Source organism: Anarhichas minor, unplaced genomic scaffold (genome assembly GCF_050575085.1).
Source record: "Anarhichas minor isolate MPS153535 unplaced genomic scaffold, ASM5057508v1 ptg000035l, whole genome shotgun sequence".
NCBI lineage: Eukaryota > Metazoa > Chordata > Actinopteri > Perciformes > Anarhichadidae > Anarhichas > Anarhichas minor.
Window position 1 is genome coordinate 1,064,127 of NW_027466481.1, and position 14,789 is coordinate 1,078,915.

A 14,789-nucleotide genomic window follows, 5' to 3' on the forward strand; every position below is an offset into this window, starting at 1 on the left:
CCGCCTGTCGATCTCCCGCTCCATCTTACCCTCACTCGTGAACAAGACCCCGAGATACTTGAACTCCTTCGCTTGCGGTAGGAACTCCGTCCCCACCTGGAGGGAGCAATCCACCGGTTTCCGGCAGAACACCATGGCCTCAGATTTGGAGGTGCTAACTCTCATCCCCGCCGCTTCAAACTCGTCTGCAAACCGCCCCAGTGAATGCTGGAGGTCACGATCCAAGGAGGCCAACAGGACCACATCATCTGCAAACAGCAGAGAGGCGATCCCGAGACCCCCGAACTTGACGTTTTCCACCCCCCGGCTGCGCCTAGATATCCTGTCCATGAAAGTCACGAACAGGACCGGTGACAAAGGGCAGCCCTGGCGGAGGCCAACACCCACCGGGAACGTGTCTGACTTATTGCCGAGAATGTGGACACAGCTCCTACTGCAGTCGTACAGAGACCGGATAGCCCGTTGTAACGGGTCCGGCACCCCATACTCCCGCAGCACCCCCCACAAGAACCCCCGAGGGACCCGTTCGAAATCCTTCTCCAAGTCCACAAAGCACATGTAGACTGGTTGGGCAAACTCCCAGAACCCCTCCAGTAGTCTTGCGAGGGTAAAGAGCTGGTCCACTGTTCCACGGCCGGGACGGAATCCGCACTGCTCCTCTTGAATCCGAGGTTCGACAAACGGTCGGAGTCTCCTTTCCAGCACCCTGGCATAAGCCTTCCCCGGGAGGCTGAGTAGTGTGATACCCCGGTAATTCGAGCACACTCTCCGGTCCCCCTTTTTGAAGATGGGAACCACCACCCCGGTCTGCCAGTCCATGGGTACTGATCCCGACCCCCATGCGACATTGAAGAGGCGTGTCAGCCAAGACAGCCCAACAGTGTCCAGCGCCTTCAGCATCTCAGGGCGGATCTCATCCACCCCCGGCGCCTTGCCACCAAGGAGCTTTTTGATTACCTTAGCGGCCTCCGCCCCCCCCCCCCCCCCCCCCACCCCCCCTCCAAGTCTTCAGGCGCTGCCTCCTCTCCGGAGGACATGTTCGTCGGGTTTAGGAGTTCCTCAATGTGCTCTTTCCACCACCCGACGATGTCCCCGGTCCAGGTCAGCAATCCCCCCCTGCTGAGAACAGCCTGGGGGGGTTTGCCAGAACCTCTTTGAGGCCAACCGAAAGTCCTTCTCCATGGCCACCCCGAACTCCTCCCATGCCTGAGTTTTAGCATCCGCGACCACCGCAGCTGCAGCCCTTCTGGCCTGCCGGCACCTCTCAGCTGCTTCAGGAGACCCCTGAGCCAACCAGGCCTTGAAGGCCTCCTTCTTCAGCTTGAGGCTCCCCTCACCTCCGGTGTCCACCACCGGGTTCTCAGGTTGCCACCACGACAGGCACCGATGGCCTTCCGGCCACAGCTCCTGCAGCTTTTATCCTATCATCATAATTAGCATATGAACTCTTGAGTTATGACCAAAAACGTGTTTTATGAGGTCAGAGTGACCTTTGACAACCAACGTCTAATCAGTTCATCCTTGAGTCCAGGTGGACGTTTGTGCCATATTTGAAGAAATTCCCTCCAGGTGTACCTGGGACATCACGTTCACAACAATGGACCAGATGGAAGTACGTATGGACAACCCGAGAACATAAAGCCTCCGCCCACGGCGACAAGTCAACAGACTCATGAACCCCTCAGAACATCTTTACTTTGAAGTTGAAATCCAAAACATACACCTCTGAAGTAATATTTGTCTAATTTAACATGTGGTCTTTATTTTGTATGCACAAGTATATTTAATTAGTTAAAGTAGACGCTTCAACAAGACAACCAACAACTAACTCTGTGAAGCTTATAAAGTTCAGTTTTTGTTGAGAATGTGTTTGAGAGGTGTTCTTTCAACTCTTTGGTAGTTTTGCTGTCATGGTGGGCCTATATGGTGTTGTTGCATTGCTTTATACTATAAGCTGCTGTATTTGTAACCGTGCATATTAAATATCATTAATGTGACCGTTATCTTTATCTTACCTTTGGGTCCTGAGCTGGTCTCTGACAGCCTCTGCACCAGATCAGTCCTGTTCATGTCCATGAAAACCTCCTTGGTCACCTCCACAGACTGTTGACCCCATATCTCCACCATCACATCCACCAGGTCGTTTGTCCTCTGTGCCTTATCCAGTCGTCTACATGAGATTTGTGGAAGGCCCCAGTGGAAGAAGTTGAACAGCAGCAACCACCTGAATTTCTTTAACTCCTTGGAGCTCAAATCATTGAGAGTTTCCAAAAGCAGCTCTTTAGCAGTCATCATTGTTTCCACCTGGAAAATTCCAATTATATGTTCATAAAGGAAACATGTTCATGAGAACCACAGTTCTGTAAAGGAAAAGCTTAAATTCCTCCACACAGAGCATGATGGGTCATTGAATGGTTCACATGTAAAATGATGTGAATCATAGGCTCTGACTTTCAGACACCAGGTCAACTCAGTGGAACACTTATGGGAGATTATGGACTGAAGTTTAGGCAGCGCTCTAAACCAACATCATCAAAACAGCAAATCAATGCACGTCATGTGGTAGGTGCTCATCTCTCCAGCACAGTTACAGCTAATCTATGATGTTTTGCAATATGCCGATTTTCAGTTATGCAGCAAAAGTAGTTTGTGAAGTTTCTATTGATGTTTTCGTGACTCTGTTTAAATCCATTGTGACGTGTGTGAATGTGACTACAGCTGCTGTCCTTCATAAGGGAACACGCTGTAAACTGTTCAGAGCTACGCTTTTTAGGCCGACAGGAGACGAGTAAATCCCATTTTCTAGTGGAGGATCCTTTAGGGATTTTAGAAATATTACCCAGTTTGACTTGTATTCAAAAAATATTTGTTATATCACATTCACATAAGATTTGATTCTCAATTGTATTTACCTATTGAGTCTCAAAAACTGACTATATGAGAGGTTCCACCTGTGATATCCACACTTCTTAAAATGCTTTACATCACTAAGGATTTACTCACTGGCACTTCTGTTCCTCTGAGCTCATCGATTAGATCTGGCTCATGTTTATTCAGGAATCTGTAGAACATCGCTTTTCCTTGACCTCCGCTGGATTCCAAAGGCCCACTAAAGAGCGCCGTCATCTTCTCCTGAGAGGTAGGCAGAGCCTTGATTTCATCATAACTATCTTGTTGGATGATGTTTTTGTGGAGGAGCTCATCCAAAAAGGGTGCAATGTTGCTCACTCTCTTGATCAGATTGACTTGATGTTTTTCCACAAAGTGCTCCCCTGAGGAAACAGTGAAAATACATTTCTTTAGAAGAGAAGTTTCATTACAAGATGCTTTAAAACTCCTACTTATATAATTCAAAGTGTAGATGACGGAGATTCTTCAAATATACAGTTATATATATATATACGTATATATAGTTTCATTTTTTTTAAAGGCTAAAGAAGTCCTAAAACAGCTGGGCACTGTAGTTTGTTTTGCAAACCTTAGTGAAACAGGAGTAAATATTGCATTTGTTATTGACTATTTTGAGCTGCAGAATTGGTGCATTACTGAATAAATAAAATCAAAAAACTGAACTGCTAATCTGCAAAATCTCTCCACGATTTTGTTTTTGCAAAGTTTATACATTTTTAAGAACACATTTCTTTCTTCTATACCAGTGGTCCCCAACTGGCGGACCGCGGTCTGGATCCGGACCCAGTTGCATCCGGACCCAGGACCTAAAATCGATAGTTTGGACTCACACATATTTGGCAGCGAGTTTGTACTTTAACCGGCGCATCTTATTCAGCCGTTATGGCACTTGTTCAGCGGTGCAGGAAACACAACGACCAATGCGTTGTAAATCACATCACGTGATACAGCTCAGCCAATCAAATATGAGTATTCTGACACGTTTCCTGTCTTGAGCGAGGTTTACACACACCGTGACACACGGAGGAGAGACGAGGAAATGGAAAGAAGAGCAGGAAAATTGAGCTAATCAGAGAAGTTATCTCACAAGACGTTCTCCAAAAAGAGAAATGTGTTAAGAGAGAACAGAATTTATAAGCAAGAATGAACAGACTATTATATGTTAATTCTTCCCACAGGCAGTTAAAACCAACATGTCTCATATGTTCAGAAACCGTAACTATTGATAAAAGAGGCAAATAAAGCGCACTACGAGACAAAGCACAACTGTTTTGAACAAACGTACCCACTCACATCTGAAATGAAGACACAGAAAATAAAGCTAAGAGCCCAATGATCAGAATAACACATGAATTCACTGACCAACAATGATGTTAACAGAGAGAATAGAGCTGAAACAAGTGTTAATAACCACACATAAAGTCCATGCTCACTCATTTCTCTTTTTAGATGACAAAAATATAATATTGTGTCTTTTCTATTGACATCACTTCACACCTGAATGAACTGAATTTAAAGCTGCAGGACAATTCAGTGAAATAAATTTTTCTAAAATGAATTACTTTATTTTAAGATGCACAATTTTCAAAAGCTTTCTGTCAGTTATTCTTTAATCCAGCTCTTATTGTACTTGAAATGAGAAGAACATTTATTTATGTATTTCTATGTATTATTTATAATCCATCCAGTTAAATTTGAAAACTGAGAATAATAATTTGTTAAAATATAATTGATGTGTACTATCTTTATTTGATTTGACAGTTGTTGACTACACAGATACATTGTTACTACTACTAGGCTTCTTGAATATATTTATATATATATATATATATATATATATATATGGCACTAAATAGCGCGAGTTAGATATTATTGTAATGTTTTGGACCTTTGCCCGAGGAGATTTTCTCAATCTGGACCTTTTGGAATTTTAGTTGAAGACCCCTGTTCTATACACTGAATATGTTTTGTTACCACATTTGTTCAATAAGTTGTACGTTCTTTTCTTTTATGTCGTAGACAACCTGAACTCGGTGAGTAACAGTGAGATGACTGTGTACATAACATCTGTGCACCTACCTTCTGCCATTGTGTTCACATCAGTTGCTGCTACTGAGGATGAAGTAGCTGTAAAAATAAAGGTCCAATTAAGACTTCAGAACAATATATTGTTCTTAGACTTTGTGCATACCTCTGTCGTCTCATATCCATATAATAATAATAATAATAACTTTATTTACATGGCACCTTTAAAAACAGAGTATACACCACACACTAGGAGGCTCAGTTAAATGATGAAGTCAAATGTTCAGCCCAAGAAAATGAATCAATAAAGAAATGTCCATGAAGGAATTAATCAATCTTAAACAGCTTATAAAGGCCTGTGCAATAATAAGCTGCAAGAGAAGTGCAAAGCATAAAATGAGCCTCTGATTCACAGCTTTGATCCATTAAAGAGGTACAAAGGCAAAGCAGCGTGTGGTCGTATTTAAAGCTACAATATTGTATTAATTCAGCCTGACACAGTTACTTATGTCAGACAGGGAAACACAGTGATTGAGGTACACTATGACTAAAAGTAATGATTATTTTCATTATAGATTGATCTGCTGATTATTTTTTGATTAATCGATTACGTGTTTAGTCTGAAATATGTCAGAAAACAGTGAAAAATGCCCATCACCTAGGGCCCAAAGTGAGTCCACAACCCAAAGTTATTTATTCTCCAGTAATATTCTACAGTCGATGGTAATATTACAGAGAAAATCAGCACATCCTTAAATCAGACCATGTTTGGCATTTCTGCTTGATAAATGACTTAAACAATGATTATTAAAATACTTAACAATTTAATTTAATATCTGCTTTTCAATTAACTAACATATTATCTCCACTTTAAAGCTCAGGAAAAACAATGAAGAAATAGTTAGATAGTAGAATTAGTTATATAACTTTGCAATGAAAAGTGCATTTCCTAATATCTATATAATGGTTCCCAGATATAATTTATTGACTAGATATACTAAACTATATAGAATATCCTAACAGTCCTACCATCAGTGCTGAAAGAGGTACTCAGATCTTTAATTTAAATTGTAATACCATGGTAGAAATACTGTTACAAGTAAAAGTACATAAGTACCACAATTAAAAGTGCTATTACAGGCTATTTCACTGGATTATAATTATTGATGCATTAATGTGTACATCACTTTCATGGTGCAGCAGATAAAGATGGAGGTAATGTTAACTACTACGTATGGGTGGCTTAATTCATGTTAATACACATTTCATCTCTCTCGTTGTCTTTACCTTTATTCTAGGTTCTGTTTTACTAAAATGGCTTGTCAGAGCAATTTAGATACTTGTGTCAGTTACTGTATCATTAGTATATTTAGTTATTAATTAGTTAAGATAACTGTGTTTTTCACACATTAGTGTCAACGTTTAAGCTCAACAGAAAGTTAAACCTTTGAAAGTGAAAGTAAGAAAAAAAGGTTGTTAAATGCTGTTTTACAAACCTTTTTAAAACAGCTTGTAGCTTCAGCCGTCAGAGTCCGTCCATTGTTATCTAATCTATCTAATTCTTCGTATAGTTGACAGTCGTATAATTCGTCGTATAGTTACTTTAGTAGAAGTCTGCTCCTCTCGAATAGTGTTTCCTCATTAACACGTTTCCTGTACTGCACCCCTTCTGGTCGACCTGGTCTACCTGTCTGCAGTATTCAGAACGGAGCGGTAGAGGGCGGTAGAACAACACAAATACAACACAATAGAAGAGATAAAACAAGTTGAAATATGGGGGAAGAAATGGGGATTTAAATTCTCATCTGAAAAAACGAAAGTAATGTTCTTTACGAGACGGAGAACTAGGGGAAGCTTTCAGCTGAATCTGTATGAAAACAAGTTATAAATAGTAGAGTCATTTCGGTTTTTAGGAGTACACTTTGACAGCAGACTAAAAACGTTAGTGATAAGTGTAAAAAAGCTATAAATATAATGAGATGTCTGTTAGGGTTGGACTGGGGAGCAGACATTGCATCCCTAATGCACATTTACAAAGCTCTAATTAAATCCAGATTATATTATAGTAGTATAGAGCATATGGTTCAGCATCAGAAACCACACTTAAACAGCTAGATGTTATCCAGACCAGGGCCCTCAGAATTTGTATAGGTGCAGCAAGAACATCACCTGTGTGCGCCATCCAAGTAGAGCAGGAGAAATGCCATAGTGTCTTCACAGAAAACAATTGTTGGTTAATTATTGGATAGATCTGAGAGGTCATGAGATCCTTCAACGTGTGCAGCAAGATGTTGGAGATGTTCTACCAGTCTGTTGTGGCCAGTGCACTGTACTTCTCCGTAGTCTGAAGTCAAAAACACTTCAAATCAACTGAGCAAACTCTTCTCAAGCTAGATATATCAACTAACCTAAAAGAAATGCACATAACTTATCACACCTGAGAATTGATCACACACACACACCCTGCAACATTCCATCAATCACTACACTTTATACTGTAAGTGTGACATGTAGCACATTGAATAATGTGGATCTAGTTGTGTTTACGTTGTGGTAAATGACAAAAGAAATGTGTTTCTGTACTTGCAGGATCTTTCCGGCTCGTGGAAGCAGAACCAGCAGCGTTGGCTCAGTTCTGTGAAAAGCTCTGCTTCCAGCTCTGCTCGCTGAGGTGCTGAGCATCTACAGGTCCGGCTGAGAGCGCAGCTGCACCTTCTGCAGCAAGGACGTTGGGCCTCCAAATCAGCAGTGGTGTATAAAGTACCCAAAAGCCATACTTGAGTAAAAGTAAAGATACCTTACTGGAAAATGACTCCAGTAAAAGTAAAAGTCTTAAAGTATCTGATATTTATTGTACTTAAGTATCAAAAGTAATTTTCTGATATTAAATGTACTTAAGTATTGAAAGTAAAAGTACAAGTAAATGCTGTTAATAAAAAAGCAAAGAGTCAGAATTTTGAGAATTATGAAGTTTATTCTTTTAATGCTGTGGCCACCATGACCAAGGACAAGGAGCTGTGTTGAAAATAATTGGGTTGGCTGTGATCCATTCAGGAGCAACAATGTTCAGCATAATATATTGTACATAAGTGTACTTTTGCATCTACTATGAACTTATCATCATAATTCTCCGAAAAGCAATATGACACTATGAAGGAGTTGTAACAGTGCGTTTATAAGTATGCTCATTCCAACTAGAGGATGTAGAGGGCAAATGCATAATGTTGTGTTCAGCAAAACATATCCACTTGATGCATCAGGTCAGTGTTGTGAGAAAGGACACCTGCCTTGTAAACTCCTATGGGCCTGATTTGAACACAATAGGCAAAGGTTTTGCTGAAGCTGAATCTGCAATTGGGCGACTGCTACCATCATAACTCCATCTGATCATCCACAAAATGACTCAAATATCAAAACATGATCAATACTAAAGCAGCACCGAAAGTAACAACACAGTCATTACTGGAAACTGAAAAATGTCCTGTTCATCTTCAAAAGACAATTATATTCGAATGTAAAGAAGCTACAGTGTATAGAATGATTCTATTGAAGTTATTCCTTTTTTAAATGTTTTAGACGAGTCACTAATCACTTTAAAAGAGTGATTATAGCTGATTTAACTTACAGACATGAGATTGATCTTCTCATGTCACTCTCTTTCTACAATGATATAAATTCATCCCCGTTTTATTGATATCTTACGAAAAGTTACTCCTCATTTTTCGTGCGTTTTTCCTGCAAAAGTCCAGCAACATAAGTCTGTTTTCGCTTGTTACATGCATACTGTCTTTTCAAAATAAACTTCCATCTTTGCGTTAAAATATCTACGGAAGTCACGTCACAAATAAATCAACATTGGCTTCTCTTTTCACACACGGCACAAACTGCGGCCTCCTGGAGGAAACACCAGTGTTTGTTTGACCCATCCAGAGACATAGCATTAAATTCCCCCGTTGTTATTGTATTACAAAATTGGGCCCAGTTAGACTGTATATTTGGTCTAAAGATACATTTCACCACAACATTCACTTTTTCTTGAGATCATCAACGAGATATTTCTCCGTTCTCTCAAGGATTTTGTAGAAGACTTCTTTGCCTTCAGGTCCAGCAGCATACAGGGGACCAGAGTAGAGCTTCCTCATCTTCTCCCTGTTGGTAGGGAGAGCCAAGATTTCATCATAAGCCCCCTGTGTGATGACTTTTTTGTCGAGGAGCTCATCCAAAATGGATGGAATTTCGTTCACTCTATCGATCAGCACGGCTCTATGTTTATCTACAAAGTCCGCCCCTGAGGAAAGAAGGAAAAATGACAATGATATATTAGATTTGGAGATAACATGAAGCCAACTTGATACAACTCTAAGAAAAGGACTTCAGATTAAGTAACAGTGATTTCTATAGTTCAGTAGCATGTGTATTGCATTCATTGAAGTGTTTTTAACTGCATGTGGGTCCCAGGACGAGTACATGTTGTTACAGCTAATGAATAAGGGAACATCTTACTGTCACAAAATGAAGTTTTCTCCAAATGTCATTCCCACATTTTATCTATGATGACATTTTAGGGAAATGCACTTATTGGCATCTTGCCACGAGTGAGATTGGCATTTAGCTTAGCTCAGAATAGACATTTAGCTTAGCTTAGCATAGACATTTAGCTTAGCTTAGCATAGACATTTAGTTTTGCTTAGCATAGATCTTTAAACTCTGGACGGAGCCAGGCTAACTGTTTCCCTTCACTTCCAGTCTTTATGCTAAGCTAAGCTAAATGTCTCCAGGCTCAAGTTATTTTCTTGATGCACAAACATCACAGAGGTCTTCTCATCCAACTCCAAGAAAGAACACCAAAAAATAATATTTCCCCAAAGTTTCAAACTATTCATTTAAAGTGTAATAATAATACGCAGCACTCATCTGTTCCTTTCATCACTCCTGAGCCTGTGCTCTGTTTGGAGAACAAGTTAGACCTGTTCTACATATACAACCATGCAGCAAATCAGCAACAAGGTTTCAAAGTCAGATTCTGGATTTCTAATGTTCTAAACAATCTGATCAGTGACTGATCACAGGCAGCATGAGTTAAATGAGCTAAGAAGACATCATAGTACCTGTGCAGCCACCTTCTGCTCCGGCTGAGGGTCTCACAGCTGAAACAAATTTATGGAAAATTAAAATTGCTTAACGATGGACCGGTCTAGTGGTCATACATACATGCTACTGTTGTTCTATACAGACAGCAAGTAAAAATATCATATTTAATGACACAATTAGAAAACTAATGAAAGCCACAGACTTTGTCTCTCAAATGCTTTTCCTGCACTTAATTTGTCCTCAACTTCCTCTTCCTGGTTTTAAAACACATTGTGCGAGTCAGTGTCATCATAAATGTAGAGGGAGGCAGTTTGCCACAGGAAATGTCATCCTGGTGGTGTAAATATTGATTAAAATGCCCCTTTACTCATTTATCATTAGTCTCTCCCAAAACTGAGCTGCAAACCTACAAAATCAAACTTGATTTTATATTACGTTTGAATGATTCATATTCATATTTTTCAGTATTTTATTTACATTTTTCCCTTAACATGTCTTTCCTTTATACTCCAATATGGTTTGTTACCACATTTGTTCAATATGTTGCTTTGTATGCTTTTATGTTTAGGTGAGCTAAAGACAATTTTTCACTCTGCAGGAAGATAAAGTTTTCTTCTATTCTATTCTATTCTACAATAGATATAAAAGGTTAAATCCCGAAGCACAGTGAGATGACTGTGTACATAACATCTGTGCACCTACCTTCTGCCATTGTGTTCACATCAGTTGCTGCTACTGAGGATGAAGTAGCTGTAAAAATAAAGGTACAATTAAGACTTCAGAACAATATATTGTTCTTAGACTTTGTGCATACCTCTGTCGTCTCATATCCATATAATAATAATAACTTTATTTACATGGCACCTTTAAAAACAGAGTATACACCACACACTAGGAGGCTCAGTTAAATGATGAAGTCAAATGTTCAGCCCAAGAAAATAAATCAATAAAAAAAAGTCCATGAAGGAATTAATCAATCTTAAACAGCTTTTAAAGGCCCGTGCAAAAATAAGCTACAAGAGAAGTGCAAAGCATAAAATGCCCATCACCTCGGGCCCAAAGTGAGTCCACAACCCAAAGTTATTTATTCTCCAGTAATATTCTACAGTCGATGGTAATATTACAGAGAAAAGCAGCAAATCCTTAAATCAGACAATGTTTGTCATCTCTGCTTGATAAATGACTTAAACAATGATTATTAAAATACTTAACAATTCAATTTAATATCTGCTTTTCAATTATCTAACAGATTCTCTCCACTTTAAAGCTCAGGAAAAACAATCTATGAAGAAATAGTTAGATAAATCCCAATGTCCCCCCTAAACCCTAAACCCTCAAGGACTTAATTGACGTCACCTGGTAAGTGGTTGAGTGTGAGAGACTGTGAGGGCTTGAGATGGTGGAAATAGGAACGTGACAGCACTTTGCTGCAACATATCACGTTACCATGAAAACGACAAAAAATATAATGTATAATTGTGGGTATTTATTTTATACTTTGTACTCCCTGATTTGAAAGTATTCCAGGCTCTTTCCTCACAGGTTGAGAGGTTACTTCATATAATCTATTTACTCGTTTTTGTCAAAACGGCTTCAATGACAAAATCAAATATTTGATGAATATATAAGTAAATAAATATCTTCTGATTTCATGTTTATTTTTTGTTCCATCTTTAACCCTTAATGTTTCTGTGTAAATTGAAGATGACAGGCTGAACACGTGTGCCATCCTCTTTGTTTACCTTTTTTTTTTTACGTCTCCATGCGTCCACTGGTTACCCCGTGTTTAACGTCACATTGCAATGATTTGTGGGTAATTCCCTTAGGCTAAGTCGGAAAGGGTTCATAAAGGGCTCAAAATGTCTGCGAGAGAGCCCTCAAACACTCGATGATTTGACAGTGGGACAGCCCTAAACCCTCACGGACTTTACGGGAGCGCGCCTCAAAGTGTGTGAGTCTGTAAGGGTGGAGATTGGGATTGGGCCAGTGATGCTGCTGCTCGCACACATTCACGAACGTACTAACATACGGAAATTTAAAAAAAACAGTCGACTTCAAAATAAAAGCAAAGCAGCTGTATTCCGTGCATGATGTACACTTATTTACATTTTATTCCTAATTTCCCATTGACGTCCCGCGACAGCCAAAGGGCTGGGTATGGCCCGGGGGCCATACAATGCCCAGGTCTACTCTAAAGTCATAGTTTTGGTTGTTTTCCAAAGGCAAAATGTAAATTCAAACTAATTTGAGAAATATAAACATTTTATTGACAAGCCACATTAAGTACAGGCTCAGCAGGACGTTGTTTTGTTATCAGGTAATACGTCTTAATGCTGCAAAGGCTTAAAGATTATTCATATTTTTACTGTATAATAAATCCAGTGGTTTTGGCAGATTTGATAATTTGCCACTACAATGTGCGGATACCGGGAATGCAGGTGGGATGATATTGATGAACTTAAAGGTGGAGTCCGCTATTCTGGAGAAAGAGTGTTAAGATTTTACACCAACACCCAAACAAATACACTCCTCTCATCACTACTCCTTCAGAACTGCCCTCTCACTCCCACTGCCTTCATCTTTCCCCTGTCATGTGCACACGCAAGAACAAGTTGGCTGGAACAGCGACGTGTGATTTGGCCCGAGCCATTTAGTTTGTTTCCTATTTACAGAGCCATGGCGCACACATGCAGAACAAACAGCTAGCGGACTGTGAGGAGATGTTCACTGAACTTGACAAAAAATGTCTTGAATTGGAATCGCACCTTAAAGTAATTTGATTACTTTAAATGCATGTATATACATGCAGCAAGTTATTCATCAGATTTCTCCCTGACCTCCGACCTTCTTGATAGAAGACACTGTGTTGGTTTTTGGGGGTGTGTCTGTCTCAGCAGACTGATGGACAGAGCAGAGCTTTTACACACTCTGCAATGAAAAGTGCACTTCCTCCTAATACGACTCATTAGAAATGTCTTACCTTGTGAATGAACAGTGCTTTGGTAGTCATCTGAAAATAACATGCAGAGATAAATAAAATATATATGAAGCTGATTTACTGCCTTCATCTTACATGATGCATATTCAATCAAATGAAAGTGGTACTTATGCAGTGTAGATCAATTCTTGTGATATTAACTTAAATTGACCTTTTCGAACTGTACAGGTCCATACTGGTTGACGATCATTTTCTTTTGTGAGCTGGAGCTCAAATTCTTTTCCAATGAACACTTCGAAGAAATTTGGGTTTTCGTACCTGAGCTTTAATTTCTGTGAAGGAAATAAAAATAAAAAAGGGAAATAAGTTAGACTTTGAGCTAAAGTGCACCAGAATATCTTTCCCCCCTTTTTCTCATGATTTTCAAATAAAAACAGATTGTGGTGGTAATTTCACTTACATCAAAGAGACAGTGACAAAACATATGAATATAAATGCTGTATATTGGTAAAATGGTGGTCATGATTGCAGATGTATTTGAATGTATTTTTATTTAGAAAGATTGAACAGAACAGAAGCGATCCTTGAGGGACAGGTCTTGAGACTTCATCACTACAGCAGCTGGAGAAAGAAACGAGCCTATAATGTCACACAGCTTGTGTGGAGTGTTTATTTTACAAGCCTTGAAACCACAAATGTTTTAGGAAGATTAAACTTCATTATGTCACCAAACATGTAAGTTAAAGCTAAATTCAGTCATTTCATCATGTTTTCTTGTTTAAAATATTATACTTGTACTATAGTATCCAACTCATTTCTAAAACACAGTTCACTTTAGAAATTGAGGAGCAGTTCAAAACATACCTCAGGAATAATTTTTGCACCGAACAAATCTGTGGTTAAGATGAAACTGTCATTCATTTTCAGGGACGTCTCTCGATGTGGCTTTCTGATTGCTCTGTATCCGTAGGATTCATTTCTCTTGTCCAATTCCTGAAGAAAAAAAACAAAACTTTTCAACACAAAGTTGCTACAAGGTTAAAGCAGCCAATGTTGTTATCTGTGTTGTGTATTTATCAAGCTAAATCTGATTATTATTGGTATTGACAGTAAGATATGAAATTACCTGTTCTAGACCAGGATCTTGTGGGATCAGATAAACATGGAGTGTGAGGAATGTCTTGTCGGTCTTGTATATTAACACGTTACAGTATATTTTCACTGAAAGGCCCAAAAATCTCACTAGGGGCATTTTTAGAGAGAAAACTGGTTCACACAGCTTGACATGGGACGATGTGACCTCAGACACTTTTTCCACAACATCTCCACAGTCATCTATGTGCAGGACTGCAAACTTGTCTAATATCGTAGGGTTGGCATCTGTACAAAACAAAAGCACAGACAATTAGTGAGGAGAAAAGCACTGCATCAGTTATTGTAAAACATGCTGTCTGAAATTTAAACAGTCAGTTCATTTTATGTTAATATTTCCTCATGTCCACTTACCTATGCAGATCCAGTGTGGCAGGTGCACTTCATCTAACTTCCCAGCAAGGACTGTGATGTTCATTAGGGGACCTGCAGGCATGTATTGCATGCTGTTGATCCTCTCCATGTGTTCCTCCACAGAGCTGAACTGGTACTTAAAGCGGACCTTTCCCTTACAGATCCAGCGCAAGCCAGAGACGCTGCATTCAAAGTGTCCTGCTTCAGACTGTAGGCTAAGTCATGAAAAAGAAAACGAGAGAGTGTGAAAAGTATTGCCACTATAATTCTCATATTGCATTGGTTTCCCTCCAGCTCCAGTTTGCTGTGACGCAGTAGT

The 14,789-nt window shown here is 39.5% G+C and overlaps 1 protein-coding gene and 1 long non-coding RNA gene across 5 annotated transcripts in view; both read right to left on the reverse strand.

The window, feature by feature from the left end:
* Positions 1-3,163: 3,163 nt before the first annotated feature.
* LOC142965623 (uncharacterized) lies at positions 3,164-6,513 on the reverse strand. Its single transcript, XR_012957716.1, has 3 exons — positions 6,432-6,513; positions 4,990-5,037; positions 3,164-3,272 (listed from the first exon to the last, which is right to left on the reverse strand). It is a non-coding gene; the product is annotated as an uncharacterized LOC142965623 (long non-coding RNA).
* Positions 6,514-7,889: 1,376 nt separating this feature from the next.
* The window catches only part of LOC142965619 (uncharacterized), a 31,682-nt gene continuing 24,782 nt past the window's right edge, over positions 7,890-14,789 (reverse strand). For 3 of the 4 annotated variants that reach the window (XM_076106647.1, XM_076106646.1, XM_076106645.1), the window contains exons 25-32: positions 14,471-14,685; positions 14,091-14,344; positions 13,829-13,957; positions 13,176-13,296; positions 13,007-13,036; positions 10,729-10,776; positions 10,044-10,082; positions 7,890-9,223 (exon numbers count right to left, since the gene is read on the reverse strand). In XM_076106647.1, coding sequence (XP_075962762.1) covers positions 8,961-9,223; positions 10,044-10,082; positions 10,729-10,776; positions 13,007-13,036; positions 13,176-13,296; positions 13,829-13,957; positions 14,091-14,344; positions 14,471-14,685 — 1,099 coding nt within the window. In that variant the 3' untranslated portion in view covers positions 7,890-8,960. Of the gene's footprint in view, positions 9,224-10,043; positions 10,083-10,728; positions 10,777-13,006; positions 13,037-13,175; positions 13,297-13,498; positions 13,586-13,828; positions 13,958-14,090; positions 14,345-14,470; positions 14,686-14,789 lie in introns of those variants that run through there. The other variant, XM_076106648.1, reaches the window with a different exon arrangement.